This window comes from Pteronotus mesoamericanus, unplaced genomic scaffold (genome assembly GCF_021234165.1).
Source record: "Pteronotus mesoamericanus isolate MK-2021 breed Mesoamerican mustached bat unplaced genomic scaffold, CSHL_Meso_final contig_105, whole genome shotgun sequence".
NCBI classification, from domain to species: Eukaryota; Metazoa; Chordata; class Mammalia; order Chiroptera; family Mormoopidae; genus Pteronotus; species Pteronotus mesoamericanus.
The window spans coordinates 14,072,899-14,087,918 of NW_026555006.1; the positions used below are offsets into that span (position 1 = coordinate 14,072,899).

Sequence of the window (15,020 nt, forward strand, 5' to 3'; positions counted from 1 at the left end):
CCTCGGGATGCAGTTTCGATCAGTTGTTCATGAAAGTAAATCCAGAAGGAAGTTTTTCTTTTAACTTAAGGGGGTAGGGAAGATGGAGTTATTTCTCTTGAAACTGAATTTCAGGCACTGGTTTTATCTTATAAAAATAAGCATAGAAAGCAATCATAATCCAGTATCTCCTTTTTTTCAGAGAGGATCTACAGGAGATTTAGAAAGGATTATTCTTTTATTGTTAATACTTTTTTAAAGCATAGATATAAAGATAGCTTGAATTGCCTGCTCATTTTATGTGAAAAATTTATTACTATACCAGCTCCTGACCTTTCCATAAACCTAGAATTATATACATAAGGCTGGCAGCTAATATCCTCCTCAATGAAAAATCTTTTAGGTAACCTGTAAGAGTAAGTGACGTGTTTTGATAAAGTATCATAAGCATGAACTTTATGTTTCTCATAGTCTCCAAATCAGGGTGAATGGCATGTTTCTTTTTATAAATGGTGCACATTCATAAAATGCGTTCCTGTCTTAGGCAAGGCAACCCCTCGGGGGGCCGGAGGTAGCTAATGTAACAAAATGGCTAAGCAAGTTTTCCTCCTGTGTTTGGAGTCCAGCAGAAAAGCAGGCACTATACTAGTGAGTGTGGGTGAAGAGATAATCACAGGGTTTTGGCTCTTGTCCTTTCTTCTCCTAGCCGGCTCGCCAGCTTAGGACACACTGTTCTCCTGTATCTCTTAAGCCCGCTGTTGACACCTGCTTCCCATACCTGACCAGCACGTTGTGTAGGCAGGGATGGCGGCAGCGGTTCATTTCTAGGCGTTTCCTGTTCACTCAGCTGGGGCGTGCTGGCTCCAGGGCTGAGATTCAGCATGTGAGGGAACTCAGACAACTGAGGCCACAATGAGACTGCTGTCGCTTATAACAGCATCTAGCAAGAAGCAGAATGTAGGAGAGTGGTTGGCTGGCATGTCTCTGAACTCTTGAACTATCAGAAGGAGGGCGGGATGATCTTCCCTCCATGGGGGTTACTCAGGAAGCAAGGATTGAAATAAACCATATTCTGAAATGAAGTAACAATCTGTCTCACCTTTTCCCAGTAAACTTTGGAGACCAAGATGTCCTTGAGCTAACAAGCAGAGGGTTCAAATTGCCCCCTGGCTGAGGTTCTCCGGCAAGGTGATTATTTATTAACTCTAAAACATTGAGAAAATTCTAGGGATTCCTTCAGAAAAAGAACTTCTTCAGGCATTTTACATTTTTTTTGTGGGTTTTTTTGGGAGGCAGGGGGTCGAGTTTGATCCCTGGAAGGTGCGTGTTGGCACCACATCAGCTGGAGTTTCCCTGAGCTGTGTATTAATGCCTTGCCCACATTTGCATAAAACTTAAATTGTGGCCGTTATCCATTACATTATTCAGCATTCTGTATGCATCATCCCATGTGAGCATTTTTCAGAATTTAGTGCAATTTTCTCTTCCTTCACCTTTTCTTACTTCTATTTTATATTATCTTTGTTGTACAGAAGCCATATGTTCAGGGTCCTCAGATTACCAGAATACCAGGGGTTTTGTTCTCAGAGGAGAAAGTTGGCATCAGGAAAAGGAGAAACTAGTATGAACTGGACCCAGATCTGCTATGCATCTCTGTTCCTTGCAGACAATGTTGGCTCTTCTGTCCTGTAACCACTCAGATTTCAGTGGTGAATGGGAAGGAAGTGTGAGCCTTTTCTAGAATGAAATAATAAAATAACTCAAATTGGCCAATTCTATACCTATGCCAGTGGTGGACATTTTTTAAAATCTAAGTTATCTATAAGTAATAGAGAACACCTGTCTTTAATAGTGTCTTCCTTTTCCTCCCCATCCACATCTTTGTCCAAAGAGTTCTCTCTCTAGCTATCCATTGTGAAGGCTTATTTAGCTATTGTCATTTTCTATTAAGTAAAAAGCAGAAATTTCCGCTAAGCCATACTATCTTTCAGCATAATCCTCCCCTTTGAAAGAACTGAAATCTACTTCAGCTGTTTTAGATAATGGTGGTGATGATGTATTTGTTCATTTATTGAGATACAGTGTAATGTATTCATTATGAATGAGGGCTCCAATATAGTATCTTCACATCTTGGTTCAGCTAATCCCCAGTTGTGAAACTGGGGCTTCTTAATTTAAAACTTTTGTGCCTCAGTTTCCTGGTCTTCAAAAGGAGATAATTAATAGTATTTCCCTCAGGATTTGAGAAGATTTAAATGAGTTAATCCACGTAAAGCACTTGAAATATACTTGACATATGATAAGCACTTAGTAGTTGTTGATTGTTATTACTAATACCTTTAATACGGGTTATTATTTATTAAGTGTTTACTATGAACTAGGCTTTTAAGAACCATTTTCTGATTTAATTCTTAGCACTTTAGGAAATAGGTACTATTATTAGTACCATTTTATAGGTGAGGAAAACTGGCTTAGGAAATGTAAGTTGTGTGCAAGAGTTTTATATATATATGATTATATATATATTACTGGTACGTATGTGTATATATACAAATACATATGTATATATACACATATATGTATACATACATGTACGTGTGTGTGTGTGTGTGTGTGTGAGAGCAAGCGAGAGAGAGAGAGTGTCAGTAAGCAACTTAAACCCAAATTCCAGTCCCGGTTTACGTACCTCTCAAGCCCATGCTCCTGAGAGTAACAAAATCATGCCTTTCCGCGTCAGTCACTAATGAGAATTGATGGAGTTCACTTCCCAGCAATGTGCTAGACCTGAGAGGGAAGTACAGACCCTCAGGTAATGTACAGTCCCGTCAAGGGGATGAGGCTTTTCAAACATGTGAAGGGTTTTAGAGAGCATTGGGAGCTCAAGCACTGGGGGTAGCATTTAGATCATAAGGCTTCCCTAACAAAATCAGAGAAGGCGAAATAAATGAGATAATTTGTTCATCATTTAAATAAATCTTATTTTTAAATTATTATTGATTTGTATTTTGTTGGTATCAACAGAATCTAAAACAAGTCAAGCTATGTCTAAAGGACATCAACGATGATGGCACTATGTCAACCCTGACTTCAAGATAATATAAAAAATAGGAAAAGAGACACAAGCGCAGATTAAGAGGCAGTATGACCCCAGTCAGTTTGGAGGAGGAAGGGCCATCACAGGCTGGAAATGGCAGGAGAATGTTCTGGGAAGAGGACATGAAGAGCTGGGCTTGGTACAGGCACAGCGGACCCGGAGAGCATCACAGCTGGGGTCTGGCAGTTGAAGGACAGGCCTGGTTAGAACGATAGGTTGGGAGATGGTGGCGAAAAGGTTGGGCAAATTATTGATGACAGGCTTTACATTGTGAGGGCTCTTTATGACTGACAAATATGTACTGAGCGCCTCCTTTTGTTAATGAGTCATTTTTTATGTTACAAGAATGTTTTGTTTAATGCTCTTAGAGTTGATCTTTTCAGTACAGAAAAGAGAACAATCTATGAAAATAGCTACCTGCTCTCCCCAGGCCCCAGGAGCAAGCGTTCGTTTTGCAAAGGCCCAGGGGTTCCATGCGTGCCCAATACTGGACTTGGGCCCTCACCAGGAGTGGGGCTGATAGCACAGGTCCTGGCTGTGGAGACTTCATCTGGGGAGAAAGGGGCTCTCCCCAAACATACACTTTATCTGGGAAAATTTTTCAGAAACTCTTGAGTTGCCCCTTTCAGCAAGTTCTTCCTGATGTGTCACTTCAATTGAGCAATGTGATGCATAGCTCATCCTTGGACAGGGAGTCAGGTGATGGGATTTAAGTTCGTTTTAGGTCCCTGACTTTCTGTGTGATCCTTCGTGTCAATTTTCCCAGCTGTGATGTGGGTAGGTCTAAAGGGAACTTATAAGTTGACCAGCAAAGTCCAGGTGTGAGTTTCAGGCAGACCCACAAAAGCCCATGTATGATCTCATCTTATTAAAAAGTACATGAGAGCATGGGTTTAATGTGGTGTCTGGAGCACAGAGAGCGAGTAAGTCGCTTGTATAATGCTGCTGTTGCTTTATAGAAGTTCAAGGGCTAAAACAAGAGGGACAGCAAGATTACACTGCTTTGCCGGCACACACACAGGCAGCTGCTGACGTACTTATCTCCTCTCTTCTCTGCATCTGCGGCTTTCGAGGCAGCAGTCTTCTCGTCTAGACAAATTGGAGCAGGTCCAAGACGAGCGACCATGTGGTGAAGCAACTGCGTCCTTGGAGGCACAGTTGACAATGTCGATGTAATCCTGCCATGGGTGAGAGGCTGGGCAAAAGGTCTCTTAAAATCCAGTTACCTCCTTCTTTGAGATTATTATGTGTCAAGACGCAATGTTTAACTCTTGCTTTGGAACCCAATACACCATATGAAAACCTGGCCCCCTTGCTTATACAGTCTGTTCAGTTTTGTAGCTCTTATGAGATGTGATCAACAGATAATCAAAGTTCACGTGAATAATCAAGTGGATCTTGAGTTCTGGGATTGTTTCTCCTGGGTGATGCAGGTGATGCAGCCTCTCTGCTTGGGGTAATGGAATATCATTAATTTATCATTTGAGATACAGATTTTAGCACAAGTCTTAAAAAACCTAATTTCACATTGAGTTTATCTTTGGGGGTGGGGGAAACTCTTAGAAATGCCATGAGTCCTCCCAGTATCTGAAACCCTAAATAGGTTACTTAAAAGTTCAAATTTTTTTCTCTTTTGTTACTTCTGGATTAAATTCACTTTTAAAAATGCTCTTAGTGACTAATGAGTTGGTGCATCTTCCTGTTATTTTCTCAGAGGTTGTCGTTAGCTCTAGCAAATGAGTCATTGATTAGAGTAGTATTTATTGATCAGCTGCTAGGCAAAAACTAGCATTGTTCTGGCTCTAGTTCTAACATTGCACTTACACTAGAAAACAGCAAAGACCTTATTTACATTATCGTCTAGACAGTGCAAGCAAGCTATGTCATATAGAATGAAAGGAACTTTGGTACATTATCTACATTATTTTTACATCTTTGGAAAATTAGTTTTATTGCTTCTTTTTTTCCAAATAAGAAAACTGAAACTCAGAAAAATTAAACAATTTGTGCAAGGACAAACATTTCAATAGGGACCTAGCAGAGATTCAAATCTAGATCTTTCCTACTCTTTAGCCATTCTTTCTGCTTCACTACTCTGTTTTTGTTCTAGGTTGATGATTTTCAAATAGGATAATTTAAAGAATTGTTTCAGTATGTAACATTAGAGCTCAAGTCTGAATTTTTTTAATTCTAGTCTGAATTTATTTTCCTTATGATTTTACCTGACTCAGATTCATGGAAGAAAAGTTGGTTTGTAGGATGGTTATTTCTTATCTCCTTAGAATTGACCTTGATTTCAAAAACCTAGATGCAAATGTTTTTCCCCCTAAACGGTTCTGCAGTGATTCTTTTTAATATTTAAAATCTAAATCACAATTTTATGGTTTAGGAGCTGACCTATTTTATATACAGTATAAACTCTTACTGTTGTTGGTTTGTTTTTCTAAACTAAATAACCACCAAATGAATATTGATAATTTTCTCTTATGCTTTCAGATTCGATGGGAACTTCAATACCAATGTATCTAGAACAATTAGTTGTGATCGACTTTCTACCACTGTTAATAGCCGGGCCTTCAATCCAGGACGAGACTTAAATTCAGGTCAGTGCTCTTTCAGTTTTATAAAAAATAAAGTATATTGCGCCACATTCAAGTATATAACTGAATGTATTGCTTTAGACATTTTCCTTTAAATTTTGAAGAAAAATATGTACTTAAAATAGGATATTTCTTGCTGGAAAGTTGACATTCGTAAGAGGGAAGGAAGAAGAAAACCAGCCGCCATGTATTGAGGACTTCCTCTGGAGCTGTTTTTAGCACATGCCAAGCACCTTGCTAGGCTCTTCAATCCATCACCTCATTTCTTAGGAGTTTTTACATTTGTTATTATTAGGTTTACTTTAGAGACCCAGTTAGTTATCTTTGCAATAAGATGTGTTGGATTTCATTTATATTTCCTACTTATAATTTTTAATTTGTGTCGGGGGGAGAGTTTTGGGAGAATGATGAGGGAGCTTTTCTACTAATAAACAATGTCATGATGCTTCATATTGAGTTTGCACTTTCTTCCTGGTCTGAGTAGAACTCAGTTATATATAGAACTATTAGGTTACTTGTGTACACATAACTCCAGTGCAACTTAGTGTTTCTACTTTCTTGCCCCAGAGTTTCAGTTTATATGTCTCACCCCTTTGTCTTGTTATACACACTTGCTGATTGATGGACCTCAGAACCTAAAGGCTTCACTGTTTCAGAGCTGGAAGGTGCTTTAGAATTCACCTACCAGCCTCAATTCTCGGATTTTACCAAGGAAAAATCAAAGGTTCAGAAGGGTCCTAAGACTTCCTGAGTTGCTGAAGAGATGAAGGATCTGTTCCTTAAATATGAAGAACTGTATTTTCCAAATTCCAGGTCTCTTGCAGACATGCAAAACCCAAGCGAAAAGCCAGAGGACTAGAATATTTGTTTCTAGAGGCTCGTCCAGTCTCAGTCCAGGGGAAGAATGTAGTCTTTGGGAATTGTATACATAAGCTAGGTAATCTATTAGATCTGGAAAGACAGAACTATAAGTTTTATGTTGCTTGAAGGTCATAAAACTATAGCTGCTAATTGGTCCAACCCAAATCAGCCAGGCATATATTGTCTAGAACAACTCGTATAATTGCCTCAGTTATTTTTTTAATGGTCTGAAAATCTGGAGCAAGTAGGGTTTACTACTGGAAAGGATGCTAAATGAGAATAATTTTCATAAAAAAAATAAAAACACAACTGAATAGAGTACAGCAGGGTGTAGAATGGGCAGAGAAAATGAATTATGGAAGGTCCATAGCTGGAACCTGAGGCTCCTGGTTCCCAAATTATTACTTATCCCTCTTCCTTCAAAATTTCTTAGTAACACAAGACATGTTGCTGGGTCTGAAGATGTGAGGCTGAAATAGCAATCTTTGAACAGGATCAGATTTAGATGTGTCCCAGAACTACACAATTTAATCCAACAATATGTATAGTTAAAATTTTTACAGTATATCTTACCTCGTGGGCTATTTGATCATTTTGTTGTTGTTTATTTTTTTTACATTTTTTATTTTTTAAATTTGAATTAATAAAAATCAGTGCATTACAGATACAGGTATAGAGATAGATATATAGATATGATCTAGAAGGACTCACTCATAAATGTTAATAGTTATCTTTTTAGTGATGGAAGAGTGGGCTATTTTTACTCCTAATTTTCTTAATTTTAAACTAAATATGCACTGCTTTATAATCAGGGGGAAATAGAACATGAAGGAATTAGACTCCTTTCCAATGTATTTTCACCTTTTTCTAGTAGACAGTACCTTTAATAACAAGACTGGTAGTAGCTCCTGTCTGGTGTTGAGGTTGTAGATGAAGCACCGTCACCCTCCTGGCCGTGTGACTGGGGCAGTAAGAAGGCTAGGCCAGGGCAGACCGTGGCCGGTGTACCTCATTTGGGAGCCAGAGAGATGCTCCCCTGCCACAGTCACTCACCTCGGTGGGCCACACCTTGGAGATCTGGAAGCTGCTGCAGACATGGCTATATCCTCACTGCCTTGTTTTATACCTTTATAATAATGAGCACATTGTTGAGATCTATCTCCATCATTAAAAGTCATATTATTGTGCCTTTTTCTTAATGAATACCGAAGCCATTTATTCTGCCAGGTTATGGTCTCCCACCTACCAACTAGAATGAATAAGTACAATAAAAATTCATTCAGCAAATATGCGTTAAGCATCTTCTGTGTGATAAACACTCTCCCTTGGATTTGATAAGGAAGAGGGTGGTGAGGGTGGAAGTATATAGCTAAAGATCAGATGTTGAACTTTGCTATTTCTAAGAGCACGTCTCAAGTATAACATACTACCTAACGAGTTGTTCCCAGCACAGTTGATGTAGCTAGATTTACAGCTTTTGACAATATTCAGGTATTTGAGAACTGACTTGCTTGCATGTCAAGTTTGTGACATTCCACCAGGCAGTGGCTGCATCCCAAAGTCCACATTCTTGAGCAATCATCTGTAATAGGAGTGGAGGGGTAGATGGTGAGGGGTGACCTCAGACCTCCTTCTTTTCCTCCTCTCTAGCTCATGCCCCCTTTTCAAAGCAGAATTAATGTACTTCATCAGCTATCGCATGTCTGATATTTACATCTGTAAGATGTCCAGCCTTAGGCTCTTTCAGACTGTATATAATCCATCAATGAGTCCCTAATTGATAACACAGTTTCAGGTTGCCTTTAAGACTAGCTGGAAACAGACTCACATAAATTGTAAATGATTCTTAAGTTCATTTATCCAAAACTAGGTCATGTGTCCATCCATCCAACACACATGTGTATTCTTTTTCTTAAAACCACTGCTGCCAGATCTCTCCTTTCTAAATTGACTCCTTGTCCCTGATTCCATTCAAATAACTAATGTTTGACAGTGCATGTGTTATATTATGGGGCTGGTAATGTTTTGTTCAGGTCCTTTCTTGCTTTTATCCCTAGTTTCTCACTCTCTTTTTTTTTTTTTTCTTCAAAATTCCTGCTGAGCTATTTTCTTGTGCGTAACCTGATCCCTAAAGAGAGTTTATTTGAAGAGTCCAAGGAAAGTTGCCTCTTGCTCTCTTGAGTTATGCAATTGAGGTGAGAGTGGAACTGGGAGTTCGTCTTTCTCACCAAAAGAAAAAGTGTCTGGACTTTCTTTATGGTGTTTGATTTAAAGAGCATTTGAAGTTGCAAACTTCGATCTTGGTAGCATTGCAGTCTTCATTGAGCAATGGGATTCATGGGGTGTAAGGGGCATTTGTAAGTCACGCTACAACAGTAAATGTGCAGGAGGTACAGGTGGGCGCTGGCAGCTGGGGGCTGTGCTGCCGATTTGAGCGGCTTCATCACTTCCTTCTGTGAACGACAAAGACTTGCTGTGTGCCATAGGTTCTTCTCTTTTATCTAAAATGCTATGGAGATTCTGTTAAATATGCTAATACTAATGCTGCATTAAAAAGCTGCATTCTACCTAAAAATGAAAATAAAAATCAACCAAACTAGGAATTTCTAGTTTGCTATTATGCCTACTTGCCCCAGCTCCATGACTGCGTTAGTGCCATAAAAGATGTGGTAGTTATTTATATAGCGTCTAAAAACTATTCAGTCACTTAGCAATCCAGATTCTAAGGATTTCTCAAGGTTGTGTGATTCAATTTCCATCTGTGGGTGTGTGATAATACACACACATATGAAATTAAGTACACGGAGGGCCCTTTTCTTCACCTTGATTCCCCTTCAAGCTCTGTTCCCGTACTGCAAACTACTCCAAAGTGTAGTCTTATAGTTCCTCACAGCAACCCTATTATACTGATTGCACAAGATTTTTCTGCCACATTCATGTATATACTCTGTCATAGCATGCATAATCAGAATGGATACAGCCTGTTTTTTTAACTTTGCAAATCTGAGCATTCTTTTGTGCATATGTAAAAAAAAACCCACGATTTTATATATCGTTGTAGTAGTGATTATATAGTATCATTGAATTAATGAATCTGTTCCACTTCAACACCTAGAAAGTCAACTTTTCACTATATTATTGCTCCCTTGAAAGATTTCAAGTGAGCCTTCCACAATTTTTCTGGGCCACAGCGTGGCAGCCGACATGTGAACTGCTCACTGCCATCCTTTGGTCTCCATTTATCCTCGTCTCTGCTCAGTCCTTTTCTCCTCAGGCCCCTGTCCTTACCTCACCACGTGTTATCTCCCTGAGTGTTCTCTATTTAGGCCACACCTCAACTCCCACCGTGTGCTGCTGAATTCCAGATCTTTTTCTCTGTTCATGATCTGTTTCTGAGCTTATTTATTAGGTAACCCACTTCAGGACACACCCCTCTCAAAAAATTAAACGCTCAATCAAAACACAAACTTTCCTCTAAACTTATTTCCCAACCCAGTTATCCGTACTGCCATCCCGGTTACACTGGGAACTCCGCCTCACCTTTCCCACCCAGTATTCCTCCAACTTGGAGTAAACAGTTTGACTTAGCTTGAGTCAGTGACCAAATAAAAGCATGAGTGAATGAATATGTGTCAGGTTTTACTGTGTACAAGATACCTCACTCGGCATTTACCTGTGTGTTCTTCCTCTTGCTTGTCATACCGAGTTGTGCCAAAACTCTCATCTTCCCAGCTTCATTGAAAGGGAAAACTTGGCCCAGATTTCGTAGTTCACCCATGTGTCTTGAATCTCCTTTGTCTTCTCTGTGGTAAATACCACAAATTTATATCTTCGTTGCCTTTCTAGAAAAATAATTAATGTAGACATGTCCTCAAAGATTGCGTTCTCTTTTTTTTTTTTTTTTTTTTCCCAATATCCTGCCTACTGTAGGTATTTTGAAAATGCCTGCTCTGTAACTCCCACTTTTCAAAAACCTTTGCTGGCTCCCCTTTACCGCTGAGATTTCAACTTCATCTTGGCTCCTCTTTCTCTTTTCTTAAGCCCTCTGAGCTCTGCCCTCAGGGAATCACTTTCATCCCTTCAAATCACCAGTCTCTGTCACTCCTCCTTACTTTTATTCATATTATTAGTTCATCCTACGATACAATCAATGTCTGCCTTCTCCGACTTATAAAATATTGCTCATTCCTTGGGGCCCAACTTTGTCGTTTTTCTCTGACTTTTGTAGGTAACAATTCCTTGTCTCTTCTAGCGTGTTCAGTTTACCAGGAGGCAGACTCAGAGCTGGAGACTGGCAGCCTGTGGGGAAAGGAAGCAAGAGTGTTGAGCAGCGGGAAAAACGGGCTGAGACACAGTCTCAGTGGAGTCCTCGGGCACTGCCAGGAGAGCTGAGGCTATGGTGGCCCAGCTGCCACTCTTATTTATTACTTTATTCTTATAACTCATTCTTATTATAGAATTTCAGTTTTTTATATTTGAGATCTACTTGACTCTCTGTTCCACCTAATTTATTTTTTTGTGTGCTTGCTGCCTAATCCAGTGCCTTGCCTGCAGCAGGTACACAATAAATGCTTGATGAAAGAGAGAAAGAGGGGGAGGGGAGGAGGGCGGGGGGGAGAGTGAGAGAGAGAGGGAGGAAGGAAGGAAGGAAGGAAGGAAGGAAGGAAGGAAGGAAGGAAGCAACTAGAATTTTTTTTGTAATTTTGTTACCTCATTTTTGTTACCTCATAGTGGAATAACCAAGACTTCTGAAGGATCTTGATGAAGAAAGAAATGTGGTTGTGCTTTGCAGTCAGGAGCGCTGGTTTCCTTAGCCCAGCAGCATATCAACACACATGAATGTCTCAGGTATATAGAGTGACACAGGCCATGCAAGTGAATAATATTATTCACATGAAGCTAACTGTGCTGAATCCAAACACACAGTGTACACAAGAAAATCGATCCACCACTTCTTAGTACCTCACAAACCATTTTATGCTTTTGTCTTTTTCTTACCCTGGTTACCAAAGAAAGTACCTACTCTATCTTATAGATGAGAAACAGGCCCAGAGAAGGTAACTGACCTATCTAAAGTCTAACAACAAATCGTTGGTTTTGACATGACTAAACATAGTGTCTTGACTCCTAGTTCATTGGCCTCCCTACAATAGACTGCTTAAGATGAAGAGATACATCTCCATCACTGCCTACTGATACTTCAAACCCTTATGTCTAAAGCCATACTTGTAATTTTCTCTCTTCCTACCCAAACCTCCTCCTCAGCTCATGTTTCATGTGTCACTTAATAGCAGCTCTATTTTATGTCTCACCAAAGCTTGAGACCCAGAATCAACCCCAACTCCTTCCTCGCACTCCCCTGTAATGAACTTCTCTCAGGTGACAACTGTGTGGTAGGGCAGACACCAAGGTAATTAAGGCCGAGTTCCTGCCCTGAGAGAGCTCACAGCCGTGCGCGCATGCATGCGTGTATTGGGCCAGTGGGGAGGAAGAGAAAATTGAACTAGCACAGTTACGATACAATGCTGAGTGCTGTCATGATAAATTAAGCCCAGGCACTTGACCCAGAGTCTGAGCCTGAGCTGTGTCTTACAGGGCACTAGGAATTATCCTGGTGATATGCTTGTGGCAAGCACATTTCCCATTTCAGAATCTGTGGAAAGTGCAGACTGCACGAATCTCTGCTTAAGAAACAGTAACAGAAAATGAAGGTAGCACTAAGCCAGATTTTAATGGGCCTTTGTACGTCAGTCTGAAGAGTTTTGTTTGGGGTTTGGTATTTATTTTGACTTGGTTCTAGCTTGATGTCGACCAACTGACAGACTTTAAGCAGGGGAGACAAGAGAGCTCTGTGGAGAATGGATGGACGTGTAGTTAGCATGGAAGGAGAAAACACGGCAGACTATTAAAGGTCATCCAGAAGTGGGAGGGGTTCGGGGGAGGCTGTGGCCAGGCGAGGAGTGAGTGGGCTGGCGCGAAGTGGGGAATCAATGTACACCACACTTTTAAGTTGCTTGGCTGAGAAAAGGAGAAAGGTCACTGAACACTTAGGGAGAGGGCAGATAGGAGAAGGCTTTTGTTGTTATTACTGCTGCTAATAGTGTTTTAAGTTAGGAACACTTAAAAGTGTTTATATACTAAAGACCAAGAGACAGTACAGAAAGTAAGTGAAACTAAGGAGATAGGATAACGAAGTTTAATGTCTTGGTCCAGGTGTCCCAAACCTCAGTGATCATCAGAGTCACCCGAGTGCTTTGTCAAAAATACCTGTTTTGTCCCCCAGCTTAGACCGAGTGAAGCAGGACGTTGGCTGGGGAAAGCCTGGGAATGTGCAGGTTCCAAAGCCAATTGCAATGCTCAGCCAGGCGTGAGAAATCCATCCCTGTTATTCTTACTCCACCCGTGAATGTTTGAAGACCACCTGGACCGTCGGGTCCTTTGGTCATGGTCTATTAAAAGTGAAGAAGGTAGAATAGTCGATCCTGTACTGATTTTGGATTGCCCCAGAAGCTTACTCTGGATTCAGAGCCCCTGACCAGGCTGTCTCAACTGAATGGACTGGTTATTATAGAATGAGCTGAGAAGACACATGACAGGCTTGGAACAGAACCAGAGATTTAAGGATGTCCTCTATTTAGTATTATACAAAAATAAATACAGTGAGATAGGTGGGTCAACGGTCATTAATATTACTTTGGCAGTGGGTTTTAGCTAGTATAATCAGTGTGATGGATGAATCACCGGGCAGCATGGTCTGGATTCGTTCAGCTCAGAACTCAAGTCACTCTTCCTATCCTGAGCCAGAATGTTCTTAACTGTATAATGGGAACAGTAATATCTCTTCGGTGAACCTCCACATTCTGGTTCTTGCTAGCTGCCTGAATAGTAGCTAAAACGTACCACATAGCATTGTTGTAAAAATTAACTGAGCTAATATATATGAAAGGCTTAGTGATGTCCTTGGGACATGGTTAAATGCTCAATACGTTTAGCACTTCTGGAGCAGTATAAACAGTATCTGGGGTCCATGAAAGAGGGTCTCTCCTGAATACATGGTAAAGTGATATTCAGGATGTGAGTGAGGAGTAGGAATTGGAAGGATGTGATAGGGTGTGATGCCAGAATTTTTGTTAGGAGTCATCAGAATGTTATTTTATTCCTTTCCCCTCATAATGATGGCTATTGCACAGAATATTACTGAAAGGTACTATGTAATTTCTGGTCTGTTGGGGAAGTAGGTGTGTTTTTATATGTCTGCAACTTTGTGTATTTAGGACAGCTTTTCTATTTTGTATTTGGGAAGCTGTGGGAGGTAGATAGCTTTGGGTGTTTTGCTTGGTGGTGTTGGGCTGGGCATTAGAAAGCCCAGAGTTCCTTGAGGTGGGAGGTGACAAGCCTATTACAGAGCATTTTTTGTTGTTGTTGTTCCTACCCCTGGTGGACACTATTGAGAAAAACAGAAGTCATGGCCCAAATACAAGCAGTTTGTAATGCATCTCTTTCTCATCCGCCTGGTGATTTAAGCATTAAAGAGGGTAGACAAGACTTTGGGAACATTGTTGGTTTTGTTTTTACTGACGAGGTTAATGACTTCGTCTACAGTTTCACCATCTACATCTGACCTGTTCTAAACTGGAAGAATACTTGGGGGTCATGGAATCTGGGGTCCATATGTTAGAATTACCCACAGACAGTACACTGTATGCAGGCAGATTTTGACACTCAAAAATGGGAGTTGTAAAAAAAATAATAAATTCCTGAGAAGAGGAAGGCACGTTTTTAGCTACTTTTCCAACAGTAGTTTATGTGTTATAGTTGAAGAAAAATAAGCCAATATGTTTTGCAAAATTGTTTGTCTTTGCTTAGAATTAACATAGGAATTGTACGAGAGACAAATAGTTCGTTGAAGCCTGTGCAGGGGGGGATGGAGGGGTGAAGCTTGCCTTCAAAGAACAAGGTGCCATTGCAGGTAGCTCTCCATTCTTTAAACACCAGTATCAAGTTTCTCCATCATCCTCACCTAAATGCTTCGTGACACTGTTTAGTCTTGGGTCACTATTAGTATCTCATAGTGCTGACCCACAGCTCCTAAGTCAGGAGGAAGTAAAGATGCCCCCCCCCTTTTGTTTTTTTGCATAAACTTGATCAAATGCACGCAGTTGTAAGTGTGCTCTTTCTAGTTGTAAATCTGTGTACTTCCCTCCTATTGGCCTTCATTCTTTGCTCTCTTAACACTCTTCTCTTTCGGTTGCCAAAGAGGGTCTTTGGGAATACCTTGTCCAAATCCATTACTTTACAGATGAGGAAATTGAGGGGACATAGGTGAAGAGTCTTGACCAAGGTCATCATTTACTAGGTCACTCGGCAAATATTGGCTGAATTCTTCCTAAAAACCAGGCATGTGCCGGGAGACTGGAAATGGGATGAACAAAGCTGACTTAGCCCCTGCCTTCATGGAGCTTACAGTTCCTCTGCACAAGACATGA

The 15,020-nt window shown here is 40.4% G+C and overlaps 1 protein-coding gene across 1 annotated transcript in view; it reads left to right on the forward strand.

The window, feature by feature from the left end:
- CACHD1 (cache domain containing 1) overlaps positions 1-15,020 on the forward strand; it is a 205,165-nt gene that overhangs the window by 129,593 nt on the left and 60,552 nt on the right. The window contains exon 4 of the mRNA XM_054574183.1: positions 5,570-5,676. Coding sequence (XP_054430158.1) covers positions 5,570-5,676 — 107 coding nt within the window. The remainder of the gene's footprint in view (positions 1-5,569; positions 5,677-15,020) is intronic.